General features: G+C 28.0%; 1 protein-coding gene across 1 annotated transcript in view; it reads left to right on the top strand.

Moving 5' to 3' along the window:
- The window catches only part of LOC137407074 (protein Fe65 homolog), a 95,684-nt gene extending 71,818 nt beyond the window's left edge, over positions 1-23,866 (top strand). The window contains exons 11-12 of the mRNA XM_068093680.1: positions 20,391-20,474; positions 23,167-23,866. Coding sequence (XP_067949781.1) covers positions 20,391-20,474; positions 23,167-23,226 — 144 coding nt within the window. The 3' untranslated portion in view covers positions 23,227-23,866. The remainder of the gene's footprint in view (positions 1-20,390; positions 20,475-23,166) is intronic.
- Positions 23,867-26,099: the final 2,233 nt, after the last annotated feature.

Below are 26,099 nucleotides of genomic sequence, written 5' to 3'. Positions count from 1 at the left end.
TATTCTCATTTCACATTCTTGCTATTCTCATTTCACATTCTTGTTATTGTCATTTCATATTCTTGTTATTCTCATTTCATATTCTTGTTATTCTCATTTCATATTCTTGTTATTCTCATTTCATATTCTTGTTATTCTCATTTCACATTCTTGTTATTCTCATTTCATATTCTTGTTATTCTCATTTCATATTCTTGTTATTCTCATTTCACATTCTTGTTATTCTCATTTCACATTCTTGTTATTCTCATTTCACATTCTTGCTATTCTCATTTCACATTCTTGTTATTCTCATTTCATATTCTTGTTATTCTCATTTCATATTCTTGTTATTCTCATTTCATATTCTTGTTATTCTCATTTCATATTCTTGTTATTCTCATTTCATATTCTTGTTATTCTCATTTCATATTCTTGTTATTCTCATTTCACATTCTTGTTATTCTCATTTCATATTCTTGTTATTCTCATTTCATATTCTTGTTATTCTCATTTCATATTCTTGTTATTCTCATTTCATATTCTTGCTATTCTCATTTCACATTCTTGTTATTCTCATTTCATATTCTTGTTATTCTCATTTCATATTCTTGTTATTCTCATTTCACATTCTTGTTATTCTCATTTCATATTCTTGTTATTCTCATTTCACATTCTTGTTATTCTCATTTCATATTCTTGTTATTCTCATTTCACATTCTTGTTATTCTCATTTCACATTCTTGCTATTCTCATTTCATATTCTTGTTATTCTCATTTCATATTCTTGTTATTCTCATTTCATATTCTTGTTATTCTCATTTCATATACTTGTTATTCTCATTTCATATTCTTGTTATTCTCATTTCACATTCTTGTTATTCTCATTTCATATTCTTGTTATTCTCATTTCACATTCTTGTTATTCTCATTTCACATTCTTGCTATTCTCATTTCATATTCTTGTTATTCTCATTTCATATACTTGTTATTCTCATTTCATATTCTTGTTATTCTCATTTCACATTCTTGTTATTCTCATTTCATATTCTTGTTATTCTCATTTCACATTCTTGTTATTCTCATTTCACATTCTTGTTATTCTCATTTCATATTCTTGTTATTCTCATTTCATATTCTTGTTATTCTCATTTCACATTCTTGCTATTCTCATTTCATATTCTTGTTATTCTCATTTCACATTCTTGTTATTCTCATTTCATATTCTTGTTATTCTCATTTCATATTCTTGTTATTCTCATTTCACATTCTTGTTATTCTCATTTCACATTCTTGCTATTCTCATTTCACATTCTTGTTATTCTCATTTCATATTCTTGTTATTCTCATTTCATATTCTTGTTATTCTCATTTCATATTCTTGTTATTCTCATTTCATATTCTTGTTATTCTCATTTCATATTCTTGTTATTCTCATTTCATATTCTTGTTATTCTCATTTCACATTCTTGTTATTCTCATTTCATATTCTTGTTATTCTCATTTCATATTCTTGTTATTCTCATTTCATATTCTTGTTATTCTCATTTCACATTCTTGTTATTCTCATTTCACATTCTTGTTATTCTCATTTCACATTCTTGTTATTCTCATTTCATATTCTTGTTATTCTCATTTCATATTCTTGCTATTCTCATTTCACATTCTTGTTATTCTCATTTCATATTCTTGTTATTCTCATTTCATATTCTTGCTATTCTCATTTCACATTCTTGTTATTCTCATTTCATATTCTTGTTATTCTCATTTCATATTCTTGCTATTCTCATTTCACATTCTTGTTATTCTCATTTCATATTCTTGTTATTCTCATTTCATATTCTTGTTATTCTCATTTCATATTCTTGTTATTCTCATTTCATATTCTTGTTATTCTCATTTCACATTCTTGTTATTCTCATTTCATATTCTTGTTATTCTCATTTCATATTCTTGTTATTCTCATTTCACATTCTTGTTATTCTCATTTCACATTCTTGTTATTCTCATTTCATATTCTTGTTATTCTCATTTCATATTCTTGTTATTCTCATTTCACATTCTTGTTATTCTCATTTCACATTCTTGTTATTCTCATTTCATATTCTTGTTATTCTCATTTCATATTCTTGTTATTCTCATTTCACATTCTTGTTATTCTCATTTCATATTCTTGTTATTCTTATTTCATATTCTTGTTATTCTCATTTCACATTCTTGTTATTCTCATTTCACATTCTTGTTATTCTCATTTCATATTCTTGTTATTCTCATTTCATATTCTTGTTATTCTCATTTCACATTCTTGTTATTCTCATTTCATATTCTTGTTATTCTCATTTCATATTCTTGTTATTCTCATTTCACATTCTTGTTATTCTCATTTCATATTCTTGTTATTCTCATTTCATATTCTTGTTATTCTCATTTCATATACTTGTTATTCTCATTTCATATTCTTGTTATTCTCATTTCACATTCTTGTTATTCTCATTTCACATTCTTGTTATTCTCATTTCACATTCTTGTTATTCTCATTTCATATTCTTGTTATTCTCATTTCATATTCTTGTTATTCTCATTTCACATTCTTGTTATTCTCATTTCATATTTTTGTTATTCTCATTTCACATTCTTGTTATTCTCATTTCACATTCTTGCTATTCTCATTTCACATTCTTGTTATTCTCATTTCATATTCTTGTTATTCTCATTTCATATTCTTGTTATTCTCATTTCATATTCTTGCTATTCTCATTTCACATTCTTGTTATTCTCATTTCATATTCTTGTTATTCTCATTTCATATTCTTGTTATTCTCATTTCACATTCTTGTTATTCTCATTTCACATTCTTGTTATTCTCATTTCATATTCTTGTTATTCTCATTTCATATTCTTGTTATTCTCATTTCACATTCTTGTTATTCTCATTTCATATTCTTGTTATTCTCATTTCATATTCTTGTTATTCTCATTTCACATTCTTGTTATTCTCATTTCATATTCTTGTTATTCTTATTTCATATTCTTGTTATTCTCATTTCACATTCTTGTTATTCTCATTTCACATTCTTGTTATTCTCATTTCATATTCTTGTTATTCTCATTTCATATTCTTGTTATTCTCATTTCACATTCTTGTTATTCTCATTTCATATTCTTGTTATTCTCATTTCATATTCTTGTTATTCTCATTTCACATTCTTGTTATTCTCATTTCATATTCTTGTTATTCTCATTTCATATTCTTGTTATTCTCATTTCATATACTTGTTATTCTCATTTCATATTCTTGTTATTCTCATTTCACATTCTTGTTATTCTCATTTCACATTCTTGTTATTCTCATTTCACATTCTTGTTATTCTCATTTCATATTCTTGTTATTCTCATTTCATATTCTTGTTATTCTCATTTCACATTCTTGTTATTCTCATTTCATATTCTTGTTATTCTCATTTCATATTCTTGTTATTCTCATTTCATATTCTTGTTATTCTCATTTCATATTCTTGTTATTCTCATTTCATATTCTTGTTATTCTCATTTCATATTCTTGTTATTCTCATTTCACATTCTTGTTATTCTCATTTCACATTCTTGTTATTCTCATTTCATATTCTTGTTATTCTCATTTCATATTCTTGTTATTCTCATTTCACATTCTTGTTATTCTCATTTCACATTCTTGTTATTCTCATTTCACATTCTTGCTATTCTCATTTCACATTCTTGTTATTCTCATTTCATATTCTTGTTATTCTCATTTCATATTCTTGTTATTCTCATTTCATATTCTTGTTATTCTCATTTCACATTCTTGTTATTCTCATTTCATATTCTTGTTATTCTCATTTCATATTCTTGTTATTCTCATTTCATATTCTTGTTATTCTCATTTCATATTCTTGTTATTCTCATTTCACATTCTTGTTATTCTCATTTCACATTCTTGCTATTCTCATTTCATATTCTTGTTATTCTCATTTCATATTCTTGTTATTCTCATTTCATATTCTTGTTATTCTCATTTCATATACTTGTTATTCTCATTTCATATTCTTGTTATTCTCATTTCACATTCTTGTTATTCTCATTTCATATTCTTGTTATTCTCATTTCACATTCTTGTTATTCTCATTTCACATTCTTGCTATTCTCATTTCATATTCTTGTTATTCTCATTTCATATACTTGTTATTCTCATTTCATATTCTTGTTATTCTCATTTCACATTCTTGTTATTCTCATTTCATATTCTTGTTATTCTCATTTCACATTCTTGTTATTCTCATTTCACATTCTTGTTATTCTCATTTCATATTCTTGTTATTCTCATTTCATATTCTTGTTATTCTCATTTCACATTCTTGCTATTCTCATTTCATATTCTTGTTATTCTCATTTCACATTCTTGTTATTCTCATTTCATATTCTTGTTATTCTCATTTCATATTCTTGTTATTCTCATTTCACATTCTTGTTATTCTCATTTCACATTCTTGCTATTCTCATTTCACATTCTTGTTATTCTCATTTCATATTCTTGTTATTCTCATTTCATATTCTTGTTATTCTCATTTCATATTCTTGTTATTCTCATTTCATATTCTTGTTATTCTCATTTCATATTCTTGTTATTCTCATTTCATATTCTTGTTATTCTCATTTCACATTCTTGTTATTCTCATTTCATATTCTTGTTATTCTCATTTCATATTCTTGTTATTCTCATTTCATATTCTTGTTATTCTCATTTCACATTCTTGTTATTCTCATTTCACATTCTTGTTATTCTCATTTCACATTCTTGTTATTCTCATTTCATATTCTTGTTATTCTCATTTCATATTCTTGCTATTCTCATTTCACATTCTTGTTATTCTCATTTCATATTCTTGTTATTCTCATTTCATATTCTTGCTATTCTCATTTCACATTCTTGTTATTCTCATTTCATATTCTTGTTATTCTCATTTCATATTCTTGCTATTCTCATTTCACATTCTTGTTATTCTCATTTCATATTCTTGTTATTCTCATTTCATATTCTTGTTATTCTCATTTCATATTCTTGTTATTCTCATTTCATATTCTTGTTATTCTCATTTCACATTCTTGTTATTCTCATTTCATATTCTTGTTATTCTCATTTCATATTCTTGTTATTCTCATTTCACATTCTTGTTATTCTCATTTCACATTCTTGTTATTCTCATTTCATATTCTTGTTATTCTCATTTCATATTCTTGTTATTCTCATTTCACATTCTTGTTATTCTCATTTCATATTCTTGTTATTCTCATTTCATATTCTTGTTATTCTCATTTCATATTCTTGTTATTCTCATTTCACATTCTTGTTATTCTCATTTCATATTCTTGTTATTCTTATTTCATATTCTTGTTATTCTCATTTCACATTCTTGTTATTCTCATTTCACATTCTTGTTATTCTCATTTCATATTCTTGTTATTCTCATTTCATATTCTTGTTATTCTCATTTCACATTCTTGTTATTCTCATTTCATATTCTTGTTATTCTCATTTCATATTCTTGTTATTCTCATTTCACATTCTTGTTATTCTCATTTCATATTCTTGTTATTCTCATTTCATATTCTTGTTATTCTCATTTCATATACTTGTTATTCTCATTTCATATTCTTGTTATTCTCATTTCACATTCTTGTTATTCTCATTTCACATTCTTGTTATTCTCATTTCACATTCTTGTTATTCTCATTTCATATTCTTGTTATTCTCATTTCATATTCTTGTTATTCTCATTTCACATTCTTGTTATTCTCATTTCATATTTTTGTTATTCTCATTTCACATTCTTGTTATTCTCATTTCACATTCTTGCTATTCTCATTTCACATTCTTGTTATTCTCATTTCATATTCTTGTTATTCTCATTTCATATTCTTGTTATTCTCATTTCATATTCTTGCTATTCTCATTTCACATTCTTGTTATTCTCATTTCATATTCTTGTTATTCTCATTTCATATTCTTGTTATTCTCATTTCACATTCTTGTTATTCTCATTTCACATTCTTGTTATTCTCATTTCATATTCTTGTTATTCTCATTTCATATTCTTGTTATTCTCATTTCACATTCTTGTTATTCTCATTTCATATTCTTGTTATTCTCATTTCATATTCTTGTTATTCTCATTTCACATTCTTGTTATTCTCATTTCATATTCTTGTTATTCTTATTTCATATTCTTGTTATTCTCATTTCACATTCTTGTTATTCTCATTTCACATTCTTGTTATTCTCATTTCATATTCTTGTTATTCTCATTTCATATTCTTGTTATTCTCATTTCACATTCTTGTTATTCTCATTTCATATTCTTGTTATTCTCATTTCATATTCTTGTTATTCTCATTTCACATTCTTGTTATTCTCATTTCATATTCTTGTTATTCTCATTTCATATTCTTGTTATTCTCATTTCATATACTTGTTATTCTCATTTCATATTCTTGTTATTCTCATTTCACATTCTTGTTATTCTCATTTCACATTCTTGTTATTCTCATTTCACATTCTTGTTATTCTCATTTCATATTCTTGTTATTCTCATTTCATATTCTTGTTATTCTCATTTCACATTCTTGTTATTCTCATTTCATATTCTTGTTATTCTCATTTCATATTCTTGTTATTCTCATTTCATATTCTTGTTATTCTCATTTCATATTCTTGTTATTCTCATTTCATATTCTTGTTATTCTCATTTCATATTCTTGTTATTCTCATTTCACATTCTTGTTATTCTCATTTCACATTCTTGTTATTCTCATTTCATATTCTTGTTATTCTCATTTCATATTCTTGTTATTCTCATTTCACATTCTTGTTATTCTCATTTCACATTCTTGTTATTCTCATTTCACATTCTTGCTATTCTCATTTCACATTCTTGTTATTCTCATTTCATATTCTTGTTATTCTCATTTCACATTCTTGTTATTCTCATTTCACATTCTTGTTATTCTCATTTCACATTCTTGTTATTCTCATTTCACATTCTTGCTATTCTCATTTCATATTCTTGTTATTCTCATTTCATATTCTTGTTATTCTCATTTCACATTCTTGTTATTCTCATTTCACATTCTTGTTATTCTCATTTCATATTCTTGTTATTCTCATTTCATATTCTTGTTATTCTCATTTCATATTCTTGTTATTCTCATTTCATATTCTTGTTATTCTCATTTCATATTCTTGTTATTCTCCTTTCACATTCTTGTTATTCTCATTTCACATTCTTGTTATTCTCATTTCATATTCTTGTTATTCTCATTTCATATTCTTGTTATTCTCATTTCACATTCTTGTTATTCTCATTTCACATTCTTGTTATTCTCATTTCACATTCTTGCTATTCTCATTTCACATTCTTGTTATTCTCATTTCACATTCTTGTTATTCTCATTTCATATTCTTGTTATTCTCATTTCATATTCTTGCTATTCTCATTTCACATTCTTGTTATTCTCATTTCATATTCTTGTTATTCTCATTTCATATTCTTGTTATTCTCATTTCACATTCTTGTTATTCTCATTTCACATTCTTGTTATTCTCATTTCATATTCTTGTTATTCTCATTTCATATTCTTGTTATTCTCATTTCACATTCTTGTTATTCTCATTTCATATTCTTGTTATTCTCATTTCATATTCTTGTTATTCTCATTTCACATTCTTGTTATTCTCATTTCATATTCTTGTTATTCTCATTTCATATTCTTGTTATTCTCATTTCATATACTTGTTATTCTCATTTCATATTCTTGTTATTCTCATTTCACATTCTTGTTATTCTCATTTCACATTCTTGTTATTCTCATTTCACATTCTTGTTATTCTCATTTCATATTCTTGTTATTCTCATTTCATATTCTTGTTATTCTCATTTCACATTCTTGTTATTCTCATTTCATATTCTTGTTATTCTCATTTCACATTCTTGTTATTCTCATTTCACATTCTTGCTATTCTCATTTCACATTCTTGTTATTCTCATTTCATATTCTTGTTATTCTCATTTCATATTCTTGTTATTCTCATTTCACATTCTTGTTATTCTCATTTCATATTCTTGTTATTCTCATTTCACATTCTTGTTATTCTCATTTCATATTCTTGTTATTCTCATTTCATATTCTTGTTATTCTCATTTCATATTCTTGTTATTCTCATTTCACATTCTTGTTATTCTCATTTCATATTCTTGTTATTCTCATTTCACATTCTTGTTATTCTCATTTCACATTCTTGCTATTCTCATTTCACATTCTTGTTATTCTCATTTCATATTCTTGTTATTCTCATTTCATATTCTTGTTATTCTCATTTCATATTCTTGTTATTCTCATTTCATATTCTTGTTATTCTCATTTCATATTCTTGTTATTCTCATTTCACATTCTTGTTATTCTCATTTCACATTCTTGTTATTCTCATTTCATATTCTTGTTATTCTCATTTCATATTCTTGTTATTCTCATTTCACATTCTTGTTATTCTCATTTCATATTCTTGTTATTCTCATTTCATATTCTTGTTATTCTCATTTCATATTCTTGTTATTCTCATTTCACATTCTTGTTATTCTCATTTCATATTCTTGTTATTCTCATTTCATATTCTTGTTATTCTCATTTCACATTCTTGTTATTCTCATTTCACATTCTTGTTATTCTCATTTCATATTCTTGTTATTCTCATTTCATATTCTTGTTATTCTCATTTCACATTCTTGTTATTCTCATTTCATATTCTTGTTATTCTCATTTCATATTCTTGTTATTCTCATTTCACATTCTTGTTATTCTCATTTCATATTCTTGTTATTCTCATTTCATATTCTTGTTATTCTCATTTCATATACTTGTTATTCTCATTTCATATTCTTGTTATTCTCATTTCACATTATTGTTATTCTCATTTCACATTCTTGTTATTCTCATTTCACATTCTTGTTATTCTCATTTCATATTCTTGTTATTCTCATTTCATATTCTTGTTATTCTCATTTCACATTCTTGTTATTCTCATTTCATATTCTTGTTATTCTCATTTCACATTCTTGTTATTCTCATTTCACATTCTTGCTATTCTCATTTCACATTCTTGTTATTCTCATTTCATATTCTTGTTATTCTCATTTCATATTCTTGTTATTCTCATTTCACATTCTTGTTATTCTCATTTCATATTCTTGTTATTCTCATTTCATATTCTTGTTATTCTCATTTCACATTCTTGTTATTCTCATTTCACATTCTTGCTATTCTCATTTCACATTCTTGTTATTCTCATTTCATATTCTTGTTATTCTCATTTCATATTCTTGTTATTCTCATTTCATATTCTTGTTATTCTCATTTCATATTCTTGTTATTCTCATTTCATATTCTTGTTATTCTCATTTCATATTCTTGTTATTCTCATTTCACATTCTTGTTATTCTCATTTCATATTCTTGTTATTCTCATTTCATATTCTTGTTATTCTCATTTCATATTCTTGTTATTCTCATTTCACATTCTTGTTATTCTCATTTCACATTCTTGTTATTCTCATTTCACATTCTTGCTATTCTCATTTCACATTCTTGTTATTCTCATTTCATATTCTTGTTATTCTCATTTCATATTCTTGCTATTCTCATTTCACATTCTTGTTATTCTCATTTCATATTCTTGCTATTCTCATTTCACATTCTTGTTATTCTCATTTCATATTCTTGTTATTCTCATTTCACATTCTTGTTATTCTCATTTCATATTCTTGCTATTCTCATTTCACATTCTTGTTATTCTCATTTCATATTCTTGCTATTCTCATTTCACATTCTTGTTATTCTCATTTCATATTCTTGTTATTCTCATTTCATATTCTTGTTATTCTCATTTCATATTCTTGTTATTCTCATTTCACATTCTTGTTATTCTCATTTCATATTCTTGTTATTCTCATTTCACATTCTTGTTATTCTCATTTCATATTCTTGTTATTCTCATTTCATATTCTTGTTATTCTCATTTCACATTCTTGTTATTCTCATTTCATATTCTTGTTATTCTCATTTCATATTCTTGTTATTCTCATTTCATATACTTGTTATTCTCATTTCATATTCTTGTTATTCTCATTTCACATTCTTGTTATTCTCATTTCACATTCTTGTTATTCTCATTTCACATTCTTGCTATTCTCATTTCATATTCTTGTTATTCTCATTTCATATACTTGTTATTCTCATTTCATATTCTTGTTATTCTCATTTCACATTCTTGTTATTCTCATTTCATATTCTTGTTATTCTCATTTCACATTCTTGTTATTCTCATTTCACATTCTTGTTATTCTCATTTCACATTCTTGTTATTCTCATTTCATATTCTTGTTATTCTCATTTCATATTCTTGCTATTCTCATTTCATATTCTTGTTATTCTCATTTCATATTCTTGCTATTCTCATTTCACATTCTTGTTATTCTCATTTCATATTCTTGCTATTCTCATTTCACATTCTTGTTATTCTCATTTCATATTCTTGTTATTCTCATTTCATATTCTTGTTATTCTCATTTCATATTCTTGTTATTCTCATTTCACATTCTTGTTATTCTCATTTCATATTCTTGTTATTCTCATTTCACATTCTTGTTATTCTCATTTCATATTCTTGTTATTCTCATTTCATATTCTTGCTATTCTCATTTCATATTCTTGTTATTCTCATTTCATATTCTTGCTATTCTCATTTCACATTCTTGTTATTCTCATTTCATATTCTTGCTATTCTCATTTCACATTCTTGTTATTCTCATTTCATATTCTTGTTATTCTCATTTCATATTCTTGTTATTCTCATTTCATATTCTTGTTATTCTCATTTCACATTCTTGTTATTCTCATTTCATATTCTTGTTATTATCATTTCACATTCTTGTTATTCTCATTTCATATTCTTGTTATTCTCATTTCATATTCTTGTTATTCTCATTTCATATACTTGTTATTCTCATTTCATATTCTTGTTATTCTCATTTCACATTCTTGTTATTCTCATTTCACATTCTTGTTATTCTCATTTCACATTCTTGCTATTCTCATTTCATATTCTTGTTATTCTCATTTCATATACTTGTTATTCTCATTTCATATTCTTGTTATTCTCATTTCACATTCTTGTTATTCTCATTTCATATTCTTGTTATTCTCATTTCACATTCTTGTTATTCTCATTTCACATTCTTGTTATTCTCATTTCACATTCTTGTTATTCTCATTTCATATTCTTGTTATTCTCATTTCATATTCTTGCTATTCTCATTTCATATTCTTGTTATTCTCATTTCATATTCTTGCTATTCTCATTTCACATTCTTGTTATTCTCATTTCATATTCTTGCTATTCTCATTTCACATTCTTGTTATTCTCATTTCATATTCTTGTTATTCTCATTTCATATTCTTGTTATTCTCATTTCATATTCTTGTTATTCTCATTTCACATTCTTGTTATTCTCATTTCATATTCTTGTTATTCTCATTTCACATTCTTGTTATTCTCATTTCATATTCTTGTTATTCTCATTTCATATTCTTGCTATTCTCATTTCATATTCTTGTTATTCTCATTTCATATTCTTGCTATTCTCATTTCACATTCTTGTTATTCTCATTTCATATTCTTGCTATTCTCATTTCACATTCTTGTTATTCTCATTTCATATTCTTGTTATTCTCATTTCACATTCTTGTTATTCTCATTTCATATTCTTGTTATTCTCATTTCATATTCTTGTTATTCTCATTTCACATTCTTGTTATTCTCATTTCATATTCTTGTTATTCTCATTTCACATTCTTGTTATTCTCATTTCATATTCTTGTCATTCTCATTTCATATTCTTGTTATTCTCATTTCACATTCTTGTTATTCTCATTTCATATTCTTGTTATTCTCATTTCACATTCTTGTTATTCTCATTTCATATTCTTGTTATTCTCATTTCACATTCTTGTTATTCTCATTTCATATTCTTGTTATTCTCATTTCATATTCTTGCTATTCTCATTTCATATTCTTGTTATTCTCATTTCATATTCTTGCTATTCTCATTTCACATTCTTGTTATTCTCATTTCATATTCTTGCTATTCTCATTTCACATTCTTGTTATTCTCATTTCATATTCTTGTTATTCTCATTTCATATTCTTGTTATTCTCATTTCATATTCTTGTTATTCTCATTTCACATTCTTGTTATTCTCATTTCATATACTTGTTATTCTCATTTCATATTCTTGTTATTCTCATTTCACATTCTTGTTATTCTCATTTCATATTCTTGCTATTCTCATTTCACATTCTTGTTATTCTCATTTCATATTCTTGCTATTCTCATTTCATATTCTTGTTATTCTCATTTCATATTCTTGTTATTCTCATTTCATATTCTTGTTATTCTCATTTCATATTCTTGTTATTCTCATTTCACATTCTTGTTATTCTCATTTCATATTCTTGCTATTCTCATTTCACATTCTTGTTATTCTCATTTCATATTCTTGTTATTCTCATTTCATATTCTTGTTATTCTCATTTCACATTCTTGTTATTCTCATTTCATATTCTTGTTATTCTCATTTCATATTCTTGTTATTCTCATTTCACATTCTTGTTATTCTCATTTCATATTCTTGCTATTCTCATTTCACATTCTTGTTATTCTCATTTCATATTCTTGTTATTCTCATTTCATATTCTTGTTATTCTCATTTCATATTCTTGTTATTCTCATTTCATATTCTTGCTATTCTCATTTCACATTCTTGTTATTCTCATTTCACATTCTTGTTATTCTCATTTCATATTCTTGTTATTCTCATTTCATATTCTTGTTATTCTCATTTCATATTCTTGTTATTCTCATTTCACATTCTTGTTATTCTCATTTCACATTCTTGCTATTCTCATTTCACATTCTTGTTATTCTCATTTCATATTCTTGTTATTCTCATTTCATATTCTTGTTATTCTCATTTCACATTCTTGTTATTCTCATTTCATATTCTTGTTATTCTCATTTCACATTCTTGTTATTCTCATTTCATATTCTTGTTATTCTCATTTCACATTCTTGTTATTCTCATTTCATATTCTTGTTATTCTCATTTCATATTCTTGTTATTCTCATTTCACATTCTTGTTATTCTCATTTCACATTCTTGCTATTCTCATTTCACATTCTTGTTATTCTCATTTCATATTCTTGTTATTCTCATTTCATATTCTTGTTATTCTCATTTCACATTCTTGTTATTCTCATTTCATATTCTTGTTATTCTCATTTCACATTCTTGTTATTCTCATTTCATATTCTTGTTATTCTCATTTCATATTCTTGTTATTCTCATTTCATATTCTTGTTATTCTCATTTCATATTCTTGTTATTCTCATTTCATATTCTTGCTATTCTCATTTCACATTCTTGTTATTCTCATTTCATATTCTTGTTATTCTCATTTCACATTCTTGTTATTCTCATTTCATATTCTTGTTATTCTCATTTCATATTCTTGTTATTCTCATTTCACATTCTTGTTATTCTCATTTCATATTCTTGTTATTCTCATTTCATATTCTTGTTATTCTCATTTCACATTCTTGTTATTCTCATTTCATATTCTTGCTATTCTCATTTCACATTCTTGTTATTCTCATTTCACATTCTTGTTATTCTCATTTCATATTCTTGTTATTCTCATTTCATATTCTTGTTATTCTCATTTCACATTCTTGTTATTCTCATTTCACATTCTTGCTATTCTCATTTCACATTCTTGTTATTCTCATTTCATATTCTTGTTATTCTCATTTCATATTCTTGTTATTCTCATTTCATATTCTTGTTATTCTCATTTCATATTCTTGTTATTCTCATTTCATATTCTTGTTATTCTCATTTCACATTCTTCTTATTCTCATTTCATATTCTTGTTATTCTCATTTCACATTCTTGTTATTCTCATTTCATATTCTGTTTATTCTCATTTCACATTCTTGTTATTCTCATTTCATATTCTTGTTATTCTCATTTCATATTCTTGTTATTCTCATTTCATATTCTTGTTATTCTCATTTCATATTCTTGTTATTCTCATTTCATATTCTTGTTATTCTCATTTCATATACTTGTTATTCTCATTTCATATTCTTGTTATTCTCATTTCATATTCTTGTTATTCTCATTTCATATTCTTGTTATTCTCATTTCATATTCTTGTTATTCTCATTTCATATTCTTGTTATTCTCATTTCATATTCTTGCTATTCTCATTTCACATTCTTGTTATTCTCATTTCATATTCTTGTTATTCTCATTTCATATTCTTGTTATTCTCATTTCACATTCTTGTTATTCTCATTTCATATTCTTGTTATTCTCATTTCATATTCTTGTTATTCTCATTTCATATTCTTGTTATTCTCATTTCACATTCTTGTTATTCTCATTTCATATTCTTGTTATTCTCATTTCACATTCTTGTTATTCTCATTTCATATTCTTGTTATTCTCATTTCATATTCTTGTTATTCTCATTTCATATTCTTGTTATTCTCATTTCATATTCTTGTTATTCTCATTTCATATTCTTGTTATTCTCATTTCATATTCTTGTTATTCTCATTTCATATTCTTGCTATTCTCATTTCACATTCTTGTTATTCTCATTTCATATTCTTGTTATTCTCATTTCACATTCTTGTTATTCTCATTTCATATTCTTGTTATTCTCATTTCATATTCTTGTTATTCTCATTTCATATTCTTGTTATTCTCATTTCATATTCTTGTTATTCTCATTTCATATTCTTGTTATTCTCATTTCATATTCTTGTTATTCTCATTTCATATTCTTGTTATTCTCATTTCATATTCTTGTTATTCTCATTTCATATTCTTGTTATTCTCATTTCATATTCTTGTTATTCTCATTTCATATTCTTGTTATTCTCATTTCATATTCTTGCTATTCTCATTTCATATTCTTGTTATTCTCATTTCACATTCTTGTTATTCTCATTTCATATTCTTGTTATTCTCATTTCATATTCTTGTTATTCTCATTTCACATTCTTGTTATTCTCATTTCATATTCTTGTTATTCTCATTTCATATTCTTGTTATTCTCATTTCATATTCTTGTTATTCTCATTTCATATTCTTGTTATTCTCATTTCATATTCTTGTTATTCTCATTTCATATTCTTGTTATTCTCATTTCATATTCTTGCTATTCTCATTTCACATTCTTGTTATTCTCATTTCATATTCTTGTTATTCTCATTTCACATTCTTGTTATTCTCATTTCATATTCTTGTTATTCTCATTTCATATTCTTGTTATTCTCATTTCATATTCTTGTTATTCTCATTTCATATTCTTGTTATTCTCATTTCATATTCTTGTTATTCTCATTTCATATTCTTGTTATTCTCATTTCATATTCTTGTTATTCTCATTTCATATTCTTGTTATTCTCATTTCATATTCTTGTTATTCTCATTTCATATTCTTGTTATTCTCATTTCATATTCTTGTTATTCTCATTTCATATTCTTGCTATTCTCATTTCATATTCTTGTTATTCTCATTTCACATTCTTGTTATTCTCATTTCATATTCTTGTTATTCTCATTTCATATTCTTGTTATTCTCATTTCATATTCTTGTTATTCTCATTTCATATACTTGTTATTCTCATTTCATATTCTTGTTATTCTCATTTCATATTCTTGTTATTCTCATTTCACATTCTTGTTATTCTCATTTCATATTCTTGTTATTCTCATTTCATATTCTTGTTATTCTCATTTCATATTCTTGTTATTCTCATTTCACATTCTTGTTATTCTCATTTCATATTCTTGTTATTCTCATTTCATATTCTTGTTATTCTCATTTCATATTCTTGTTATTCTCATTTCACATTCTTGTTATTCTCATTTCATATTCTTGTTATTCTCATTTCATATTCTTGTTATTCTCATTTCATATTCTTGTTATTCTCATTTCACATTCTTGTTATTCTCATTTCATATTCTTGTTATTCTCATTTCATATTCTTGTTATTCTCATTTCACATTCTTGTTATTCTCATTTCATATTCTTGTTATTCTCATTTCACATTCTTGTTATTCTCATTTCACATTCTTGTTATTCTCATTTCATATTCTTGTTATTCTCATTTCATATTCTTGTTATTCTCATTTCATATTCTTGTTATTCTCATTTCACATTCTTGTTATTCTCATTTCATATTCTTGTTATTCTCATTTCATATTCTTGTTATTCTCATTTCACATTCTTGTTATTCTCATTTCATATTCTTGTTATTCTCATTTCACATTCTTGTTATTCTCATTTCATATTCTTGTTATTCTCATTTCACATTCTTGTTATTCTCATTTCATATACTTGTTATTCTCATTTCATATTCTTGTTATTCTCATTTCATATTCTTGTTATTCTCATTTCATATTCTTGTTATTCTCATTTCATATTCTTGTTATTCTCATTTCATATTCTTGTTATTCTCATTTCATATTCTTGTTATTCTCATTTCATATTCTTGTTATTCTCATTTCATATTCTTGTTATTCTCATTTCATATTCTTGTTATTCTCATTTCATATTCTTGTTATTCTCATTTCATATTCTTGTTATTCTCATTTCATATTCTTGTTATTCTCATTTCATATTCTTGTTATTCTCATTTCATATTCTTGTTATTCTCATTTCATATTCTTGCTATTCTCATTTCACATTCTTGTTATTCTCATTTCATATTCTTGTTATTCTCATTTCACATTCTTGTTATTCTCATTTCATATTCTTGCTATTCTCATTTCATATTCTTGTTATTCTCATTTCACATTCTTGTTATTCTCATTTCACATTCTTGTTATTCTCATTTCACATTCTTGTTATTCTCATTTCATATTCTTGTTATTCTCATTTCATATTCTTGTTATTCTCATTTCACATTCTTGTTATTCTCATTTCATATTCTTGTTATTCTCATTTCATATTCTTGTTATTCTCATTTCACATTCTTGTTATTCTCATTTCACATTCTTGTTATTCTCATTTCACATTCTTGTTATTCTCATTTCATATTCTTGTTATTCTCATTTCACATTCTTGTTATTCTCATTTCATATTCTTGTTATTCTCATTTCACATTCTTGTTATTCTCATTTCATATTCTTGTTATTCTCATTTCACATTCTTGTTATTCTCATTTCACATTCTTGTTATTCTCATTTCATATTCTTGTTATTCTCATTTCACATTCTTGTTATTCTCATTTCATATTCTTGTTATTCTCATTTCACATTCTTGTTATTCTCATTTCATATTCTTGTTATTCTCATTTCACATTCTTGTTATTCTCATTTCATATTCTTGTTATTCTCATTTCACATTCTTGTTATTCTCATTTCACATTCTTGTTATTCTCATTTCATATTCTTGTTATTCTCATTTCACATTCTTGTTATTCTCATTTCATATTCTTGTTATTCTCATTTCATATTCTTGTTATTCTCATTTCACATTCTTGTTATTCTCATTTCACATTCTTGTTATTCTCATTTCATATTCTTGTTATTCTCATTTCATATTCTTGTTATTCTCATTTCACATTCTTGTTATTCTCATTTCACATTCTTGCTATTCTCATTTCACATTCTTGTTATTCTCATTTCATATTCTTGTTATTCTCATTTCATATTCTTGTTATTCTCATTTCATATTCTTGTTATTCTCATTTCACATTCTTGTTATTCTCATTTCATATTCTTGTTATTCTCATTTCATATTCTTGTTATTCTCATTTCATATTCTTGTTATTCTCATTTCATATTCTTGTTATTCTCATTTCATATTCTTGTTATTCTCATTTCATATTCTTGTTATTCTCATTTCATATTCTTGCTATTCTCATTTCACATTCTTGTTATTCTCATTTCATATTCTTGTTATTCTCATTTCACATTCTTGTTATTCTCATTTCATATTCTTGCTATTCTCATTTCATATTCTTGTTATTCTCATTTCACATTCTTGTTATTCTCATTTCACATTCTTGTTATTCTCATTTCACATTCTTGTTATTCTCATTTCATATTCTTGTTATTCTCATTTCATATTCTTGTTATTCTCATTTCACATTCTTGTTATTCTCATTTCATATTCTTGTTATTCTCATTTCATATTCTTGTTATTCTCATTTCACATTCTTGTTATTCTCATTTCACATTCTTGTTATTCTCATTTCACATTCTTGTTATTCTCATTTCATATTCTTGTTATTCTCATTTCACATTCTTGTTATTCTCATTTCATATTCTTGTTATTCTCATTTCACATTCTTGTTATTCTCATTTCATATTCTTGTTATTCTCATTTCACATTCTTGTTATTCTCATTTCACATTCTTGTTATTCTCATTTCATATTCTTGTTATTCTCATTTCACATTCTTGTTATTCTCATTTCATATTCTTGTTATTCTCATTTCACATTCTTGTTATTCTCATTTCATATTCTTGTTATTCTCATTTCACATTCTTGTTATTCTCATTTCATATTCTTGTTATTCTCATTTCACATTCTTGTTATTCTCATTTCACATTCTTGTTATTCTCATTTCATATTCTTGTTATTCTCATTTCACATTCTTGTTATTCTCATTTCATATTCTTGTTATTCTCATTTCATATTCTTGTTATTCTCATTTCACATTCTTGTTATTCTCATTTCACATTCTTGTCATTCTCATTTCATATTCTTGTTATTCTCATTTCACATTCTTGTTATTCTCATTTCATATTCTTGTTATTCTCATTTCACATTCTTGTTATTCTCATTTCATATTCTTGTTATTCTCATTTCACATTCTTGTTATTCTCATTTCATATTCTTGTTATTCTCATTTCACATTCTTGTTATTCTCATTTCACATTCTTGTTATTCTCATTTCATATTCTTGTTATTCTCATTTCACATTCTTGTTATTCTCATTTCATATTCTTGTTATTCTCATTTCATATTCTTGTTATTCTCATTTCACATTCTTGTTATTCTCATTTCACATTCTTGTTATTCTCATTTCATATTCTTGTTATTCTCATTTCACATTCTTGTTATTCTCATTTCATATTCTTGTTATTCTCATTTCATATTCTTGTTATTCTCATTTCACATTCTTGTTATTCTCATTTCACATTCTTGTGTTATTCTCATTTCATATTCTTGTTATTCTCATTTCACATTCTTGTTATTCTCATTTCTAACCCTTAATATAACCTAAACTTCTCACTAATCCTTCATTCAGAAGCACCTTTCCATAAGAACCTTTCAACATATAATGAAAAATTCAAGCAAATATTTCGCTCTCTCTTAACAAATTTTTGAGCTACATTTTTGAAGTATTGCAATGTTCTGACATTTGTAAATGCAAAAAATTGGTATAAATTAATGTAAATCTAGTCCATCTAGTTCCATCTAGTCTATATTCAAGAGAGTAAGTTACGCAGTATAATACTATCACTCTCTTTTACCTTTGTGTTGCATCACCTACCCCTTCATCTGCATTCAAATTACTATAATAGTGTAACTTTTTCATGGATCAGTACTAGAGTAATTGTGTTTTTTTTCTATATTTTGCAGTTTTTTAATTTCATCTTTACATAGCTATATGTAATCCACTCATTTAATAATATGTGCATTTACTGGCAGAGTGTATTAGGGAATTTACATAGGTTGTTGGGCTTTAAAACGAATTAAATGAAATGTGATGCCATCGTATAGAAATACTTGCTCTGAAATACAACAGTTTTAATATATCAACCTGCTCTCAGAATAATTTAATATTTTTTGTAGGGGTTTGGATGTAGTTCACTAGTACAAGGCTAAAAACCCTGCTTCTAGTTTAGCGCAAAGATTTAGTCGATAGATATACATTATATGTGGTCATTAGATAGTTGATAGTTCCAGTAAGATACTTGTTTGCAAGGCTAAAGCATAAGAATCAAAAAGATTTATGTTTCATTACAATCAGTATATAGTAGATATATCGCTAGAAGTATTCATAGATGTATTCATAAATGTATTAGGCCAAAAGGAGTTAGCTATAATTAATCATCTTAAAATAGAAAACATGTTAGAGTATCATTGCTAAGGATCCATAGACAATGAACGTGGGCACATTGGATGTTGGAATCCTCATAATATACAATATCAGACAAGATGAGACAAAAGGTGATTTTATATGCTCTGTTTCAGCTGAGGTACCAGAAACTACTTGACTCAATGCCTGACAAGAATCTACCTGTGAACAGACCAAGTCCAAGCACTACAGGCAATAAGGTGAGTTACTAGCTTTCCCATATTCATCTCTCCAGAGCTACTGAAAACTACTTTTAACTCACTAGGTCTGTGTGATGACATGAAGGCTTGATTTCCGGCAATCTCTAAAAGTTTGTGAATGGTTGTGAGGTTTTACGGTTATATTATACACATCACTAGGTGAATGCCTGGAGTTGCGCAGGTAATAAAATAATTACACAATGAGTTGAGTAGCTTAAGCTAGTAAGGCTAGTAACTTACTATGTAGGAGCCATGTCCTACATATGAAGCCAGCTTGTGACGTTACGTTAATAGTTATTTAACGTTAACTAACATTAGCGTCAGTTATTAGCCAATATTATTTTCCCAAGTGTTTTAAGCGTGCCCATTTTAACCGATGTAATAAGTATGTGCACTATTATTAATTGCAACGACCAGTTGAACTTGTAGTCTAATAGGTTGACTTGTCTATCTGCAGACCTAGAGGTTCCAAGCTCGTATCCTCTGCGAAGCAGATTTTTCGTACCTTAAACTTTATTCGCTATAACTGGACAAACGGATGACAGACAACGGACGGACAAACACTGAGATTGATAAATATAGGTTTAGGATAACGTGTACAGCTTGACACTTCTATCACTAACCTGCGCTTTGGCAAAGTAAATGCATTGCCTGTTTCAATCTTGAGCCTTGTGCTTGGAGGAAGGTTTTTTCCTCTAGTACTTTATGTATGGTCAGGAGATTTAGTCTTATTTATAAGAGACGGTCAGTACTATCATTACTACGTGGGTTCTCATGTAATGCTGTGAGCTGTAGCATACAATACGCTGTCTACCGTTGTATCGCAGGGAGTTTGTCTTACCGTCAATAATCACTGACAAGGAACTGGGCTAATCTTTAAAACGTTGCTGGCAATGTTTACATGTTTGCAGCCAAGCTAAATGCTGAAAGCAGTTGCTGACGGATCGTACTGTAGATATGCAGAGTGTTGTGGTGCTGCCACTCGAGTCACCACTCATTCGTTTATATTCACTGTTCAGTAACTGGCCATGCTCCCCAAGTTGATATTCACCAACCATTCTCTGGTTTTTTACTGGCTTTCAAAGATTGAGAAGAGGATATGCTGCCGACTGCTGCCTTTCATTCAATTTAAACTGCGTTTTTGTAGATTCTAGCCTTCTTTAGAAGTCTGGCTCAATAAACAGAGGTAGCCTGTGATCCCAGTAGTTTTAGTTGCGGAATTGTGCACACATTGTAGTACATGTTTCAGTTTATGCTTGCTATGTTCTTCTCAGGCTAATGCCAACTGCTCTACCTTCATTGTTATCACAAGCATGTCCATCGTATCATACTTTGCGATTACCGTTATGTTGTGACTCTATTCATCCCACGATGCAAACAGTATATTTTACCTGCAGTCACTCTTTTCAGTCTATACTGAGCGCCTAGTAAGCTTATATCCTAGCACTGGTAATATCTTTACTCGGGTCATCTTTACATGACCATCAGTTTCTCTATCGGATCTTACCCGGTAAACCAAGTTCCTAGTTTTGGTAAACGCGTTTGGGTCTTCAGGGTTATCTTCTCTTTGAAGATGAACTTACACAAATCTTTAGTAGATTTCATCAGCAAATATCAGTATTTTTCATCATTTCTGATTGTTTTTGATATTTGAAGTGATCTGTCTACCAGGATGTTTCCAGATTAAAATCGACAAAAATCATTGTTAAAATGCTCCAATCATGCAAAAGTGCGATGATGACGTCTATAGTTGCAAAGAGACCGAGAGAATAAAGACTCGTAATACTGCAGTTTAGACGGAATAGCCGATATAAACTATATCAACAATGGCAACTAGTGACATCATTTCCCACATATTGTTCTTAAGAGCGTTTTAGATGCGATCAATTTTGGTTGATTTTAACCTTGCAATATTCTGGCAGTCGGATCACATCAGTCGGAAACTCAAATGATGGAAAAATTCCGATTCTGATAAAATGTACTAAAACTTTATGCAAGTTCGTCTTTAAGAGTTGTCCTTCCACAACTAACTATACATTTTGATAAGTTTAGTTTGTTTTCCTAACAGGAGTCAGCGGAAATTTCATACTTTAAAATTCAAGTCATTACAAACGAATTCATTTGTCCAGACATTGTCAAGTTCTGCTATGGTATCTGCTACGGTATCTGCTACGGTATCTGCTTTGGTATCTGCTATGAGTTTATGATATATAATTATAGCCTATGCTTGCTTGTGAATTACTTTGACTAGTCAATGGGAGAAATCTTGAGCTTTTTTTATTTTTCAATTTAAGGCTATTTTTTATAAAAGACTGTTTTCACAAATGAAAAAATATCAATACCATAATGCTGTTTTCCTTGTTATACATGTTATACGTTAATACATGTTATACGTTATAGAATTGTTATACATGTATACGTTAATACATGTTATACGTTATAGAATTGTTATACATGTATACGTTAATACAATCCTGTAAGCCGTAGCGATTTAGGTTCTGTAACCCAGGGGCTCCTAGTAGACATCTAAGTGGCATATTGCTGTACCACATGAGCTGACTGCAATGCCATAGAATACTGCGTCATTAAGCTGTTACAAGAAGTAAAGGAAGATGACATGTGTTAGCAGTTTTCAGCCTCAGACTGGCCATGATTTTGAAGAGTAGTATTTCTGTTGTATTCGCTGTTGCAGACAATACAAGGAACGGTAATGAGCGTTCTTCAGAAGGTTTGGCCTGTTAAAAAGTCATGATGTCCGCCGAGGAGCCATTGATACATAAGTAGACATCAATTGTTTTCAGTCAAACGCTTTCATTTTGTGCTAATCTACTGTATCCTGTGATAGTTTCTTTAGGCAGTTCTTGTTGAAACTTAAGCTATATTAGGATAACTTGTCTGTTATCATTGTTACAACGCTTTGTTATTTTATAATTTGCGACGTTTTAGTGGATAAATTATTTAAAAAAATTATTTAAAATACCACTTTGGTGTAGCCTGTTATTTTACTCAAATTTTTGCAATATAATGAAATTGCTGTATATTACATTTCACCAGTGGTAGACACATTTGAACAATGCATTTGAACAATTCATCGGTCTATTAAAAATAACATGTTTTACTGATTACTGTGACAGCAATGCTAGTACTATAGGTTATGTAATGTGTTCATATTTTATCTGATGCTTAAGTTTTATATTATTAGCCTTTGGTCATGCCTCATTCTATACTTTGATATTGGTCGTAAGATCCTTCTAATGATATTGCTTTTAGCAGGGTATATTTGATTGTCAAGTGCATTTGTATCTTTCGATGAAGCTTGCTGGTTTTTGAATGCTAAGGCTTTTTGAGCTAGCCGTTGTCTTATTTATGACTTATCAATACAAGAGATTTAATTCCCCAGCTATTCAGTAATAGTGTCGTTAAGGGACGGAGAATCTATAACACTGTATTTGAGACTATATATTGGTCAGAGGTGTTCCTTGGTGCACCAGGGTCAGAGCTCTCAGTGTCTCGTCATGGCTGTGTTGAAAGTGGGGTTTGTCCTGCTTCTTGCAGCTTTGGTATCTTCTCAAGGTAAGAATTGTTGGTAGTTCTCTCAACACTTAAGAACATTTTTTGTTTACGCTGACTTTAGAATATATTATGGTATTACAGGAACTTAAAATTAGCCTCTATCTATTTTGGTAATGCATGACGCTATTGTTGTACAGCAAAGTTATATAAATTGTTTATCTTCATAGGAAGCTGTGTTAAGAATTCTAGGCAAATGTATGAGGGCAGATGAGGGTCGGTGAGAAAATTTGGTCAAAGTTAGTACTATACTGTATTTGTGAAGACATCTCTAAAGAATGTCTTATTATGACAATAGTTTCTATTACATCTGTCTTCAGTTTTCTCTGTTTTACTTTATGTAGTGTAAAATAGAGAAATTCTTTTTTTTTGTTTGTTAGCTGTAATCTTGTTTTATGAAAGGCATCCCGTGTCTAGTAGCAATGGCATCTAACTGTATCACACCTGCAAAACACTACTTTTCGTTGTTATTGTTAGCGTTTGTTATCGAGCTCAAATGCTGAAGTTTCGAACGTCGTTCATTCATGCCAGCTATTAATTTTTTGTACAGACTACGATGCCGTCTCAAGCGCTGGGACTGAGTTCTTCCTCATAATCATGCCTAACATAGTAGAGAGAGGCTCGTATCGAAACGCTCAGGCAATTATGGTCAGCAATGGAGATTTCTCCGAAACAGCATCTGTCCAGGTGAAACTATATACCAAGAACAATTATCAATCTATTTGTTAGCAATTCAAATGAGTGACATATCCTGTGTGATTGACAATATTGTCTGCCTGAGACTGCACCCGGGTAGCATTCTATTTCTCGCCATAGCAACATGGTTATTTGTAAAGATTTGGAGTTGAACCATTCTAGTTTTCCAAAGATGTAGTCAGATCTGGTGTTGGTCGGTAAAATGTGATGTTTATCTCCTGCGTTATTGGTGTCTGCTAAACCTATTTTGTTAGGCAGGTGTTGGCCTCAGTAAATATTTTGCTGGAGGTCATAGACAGAGTTTAGATACCCACTCGTAGACTCAAGACCAAGCTATGTAGAAGTATAGATACTCACTCGTAGACTCGGGGACCAAGCTATGTGGAAGTTTAGATACCCGCTCGTAGACTCAGGACCAAGCTATGTAGAAGTTTAGATACCCACTCGTAGACTCGGGACCAAGCTATGTAGAAGTTTAGATACCCACTCGTAGACTCGGGACCAAGCTATGTAGAAGTATAGATACTCACTCGTAGACTCGGGGACCAAGCTATGTGGAAGTTTAGATACCCACTCGTAGACTCGGGACCAAACTCTCTAGAAGTATAGATACCCACTCGTAGACTCGGGGACCAAGCTATGTGGAAGTTTAGATACCCACTCGTAGACTCGGGACCAAACTCTCTAGAAGTATAGATACTCACTCGTAGACTCGGGGACCAAGCTATGTGGAAGTTTAGATACCCACTCGTAGACTCGGGACCAAACTCTCTAGAAGTATAGATACTCACTCGTAGACTCGGGGACCAAGCTATGTGGAAGTTTAGATACCCGCTCGTAGACTCAGGACCAAGCTATGTAGAAGTTTAGATACCCACTCGTAGACTCGGGACCAAGCTATGTAGAAGTTTAGATACCCACTCGTAGACTCGGGACCAAGCTATGTAGAAGTATAGATACTCACTCGTAGACTCGGGGACCAAGCTATGTGGAAGTTTAGATACCCACTCGTAGACTCGGGACCAAACTCTCTAGAAGTATAGATACCCACTCGTAGACTCGGGACCAAGCTATGTAGAAGTTTAGATACCCACTCGTAGACTCGGGACCAAGCTATGTAAAAGTATAGATTCCCACTCGTAGACTCAGGACCAAGCTATGTAGAAGAATACATACCCACTCGTAGACTCGGGTACCAAGCTATGTAGATGTGGCATGCATAAATCTTTAACATCTTTCGCTTGAAAGTTTGAGAAGATATGGCGAGACTTGATAATTCAAAAATAATTCCCAATTATTCCTCAAATGTTGTATTTTACATTATGTGTTGCAGGTGACCATCCGGAAAGAATTAAAATT

Source organism: Watersipora subatra, chromosome 10, assembly GCF_963576615.1.
Source record: "Watersipora subatra chromosome 10, tzWatSuba1.1, whole genome shotgun sequence".
Taxonomy (NCBI): domain Eukaryota; kingdom Metazoa; phylum Bryozoa; class Gymnolaemata; order Cheilostomatida; family Watersiporidae; genus Watersipora; species Watersipora subatra.
Note: the sequence above shows the minus strand (reverse complement) of the source record. Positions and strands in the feature narration are given on the sequence as shown.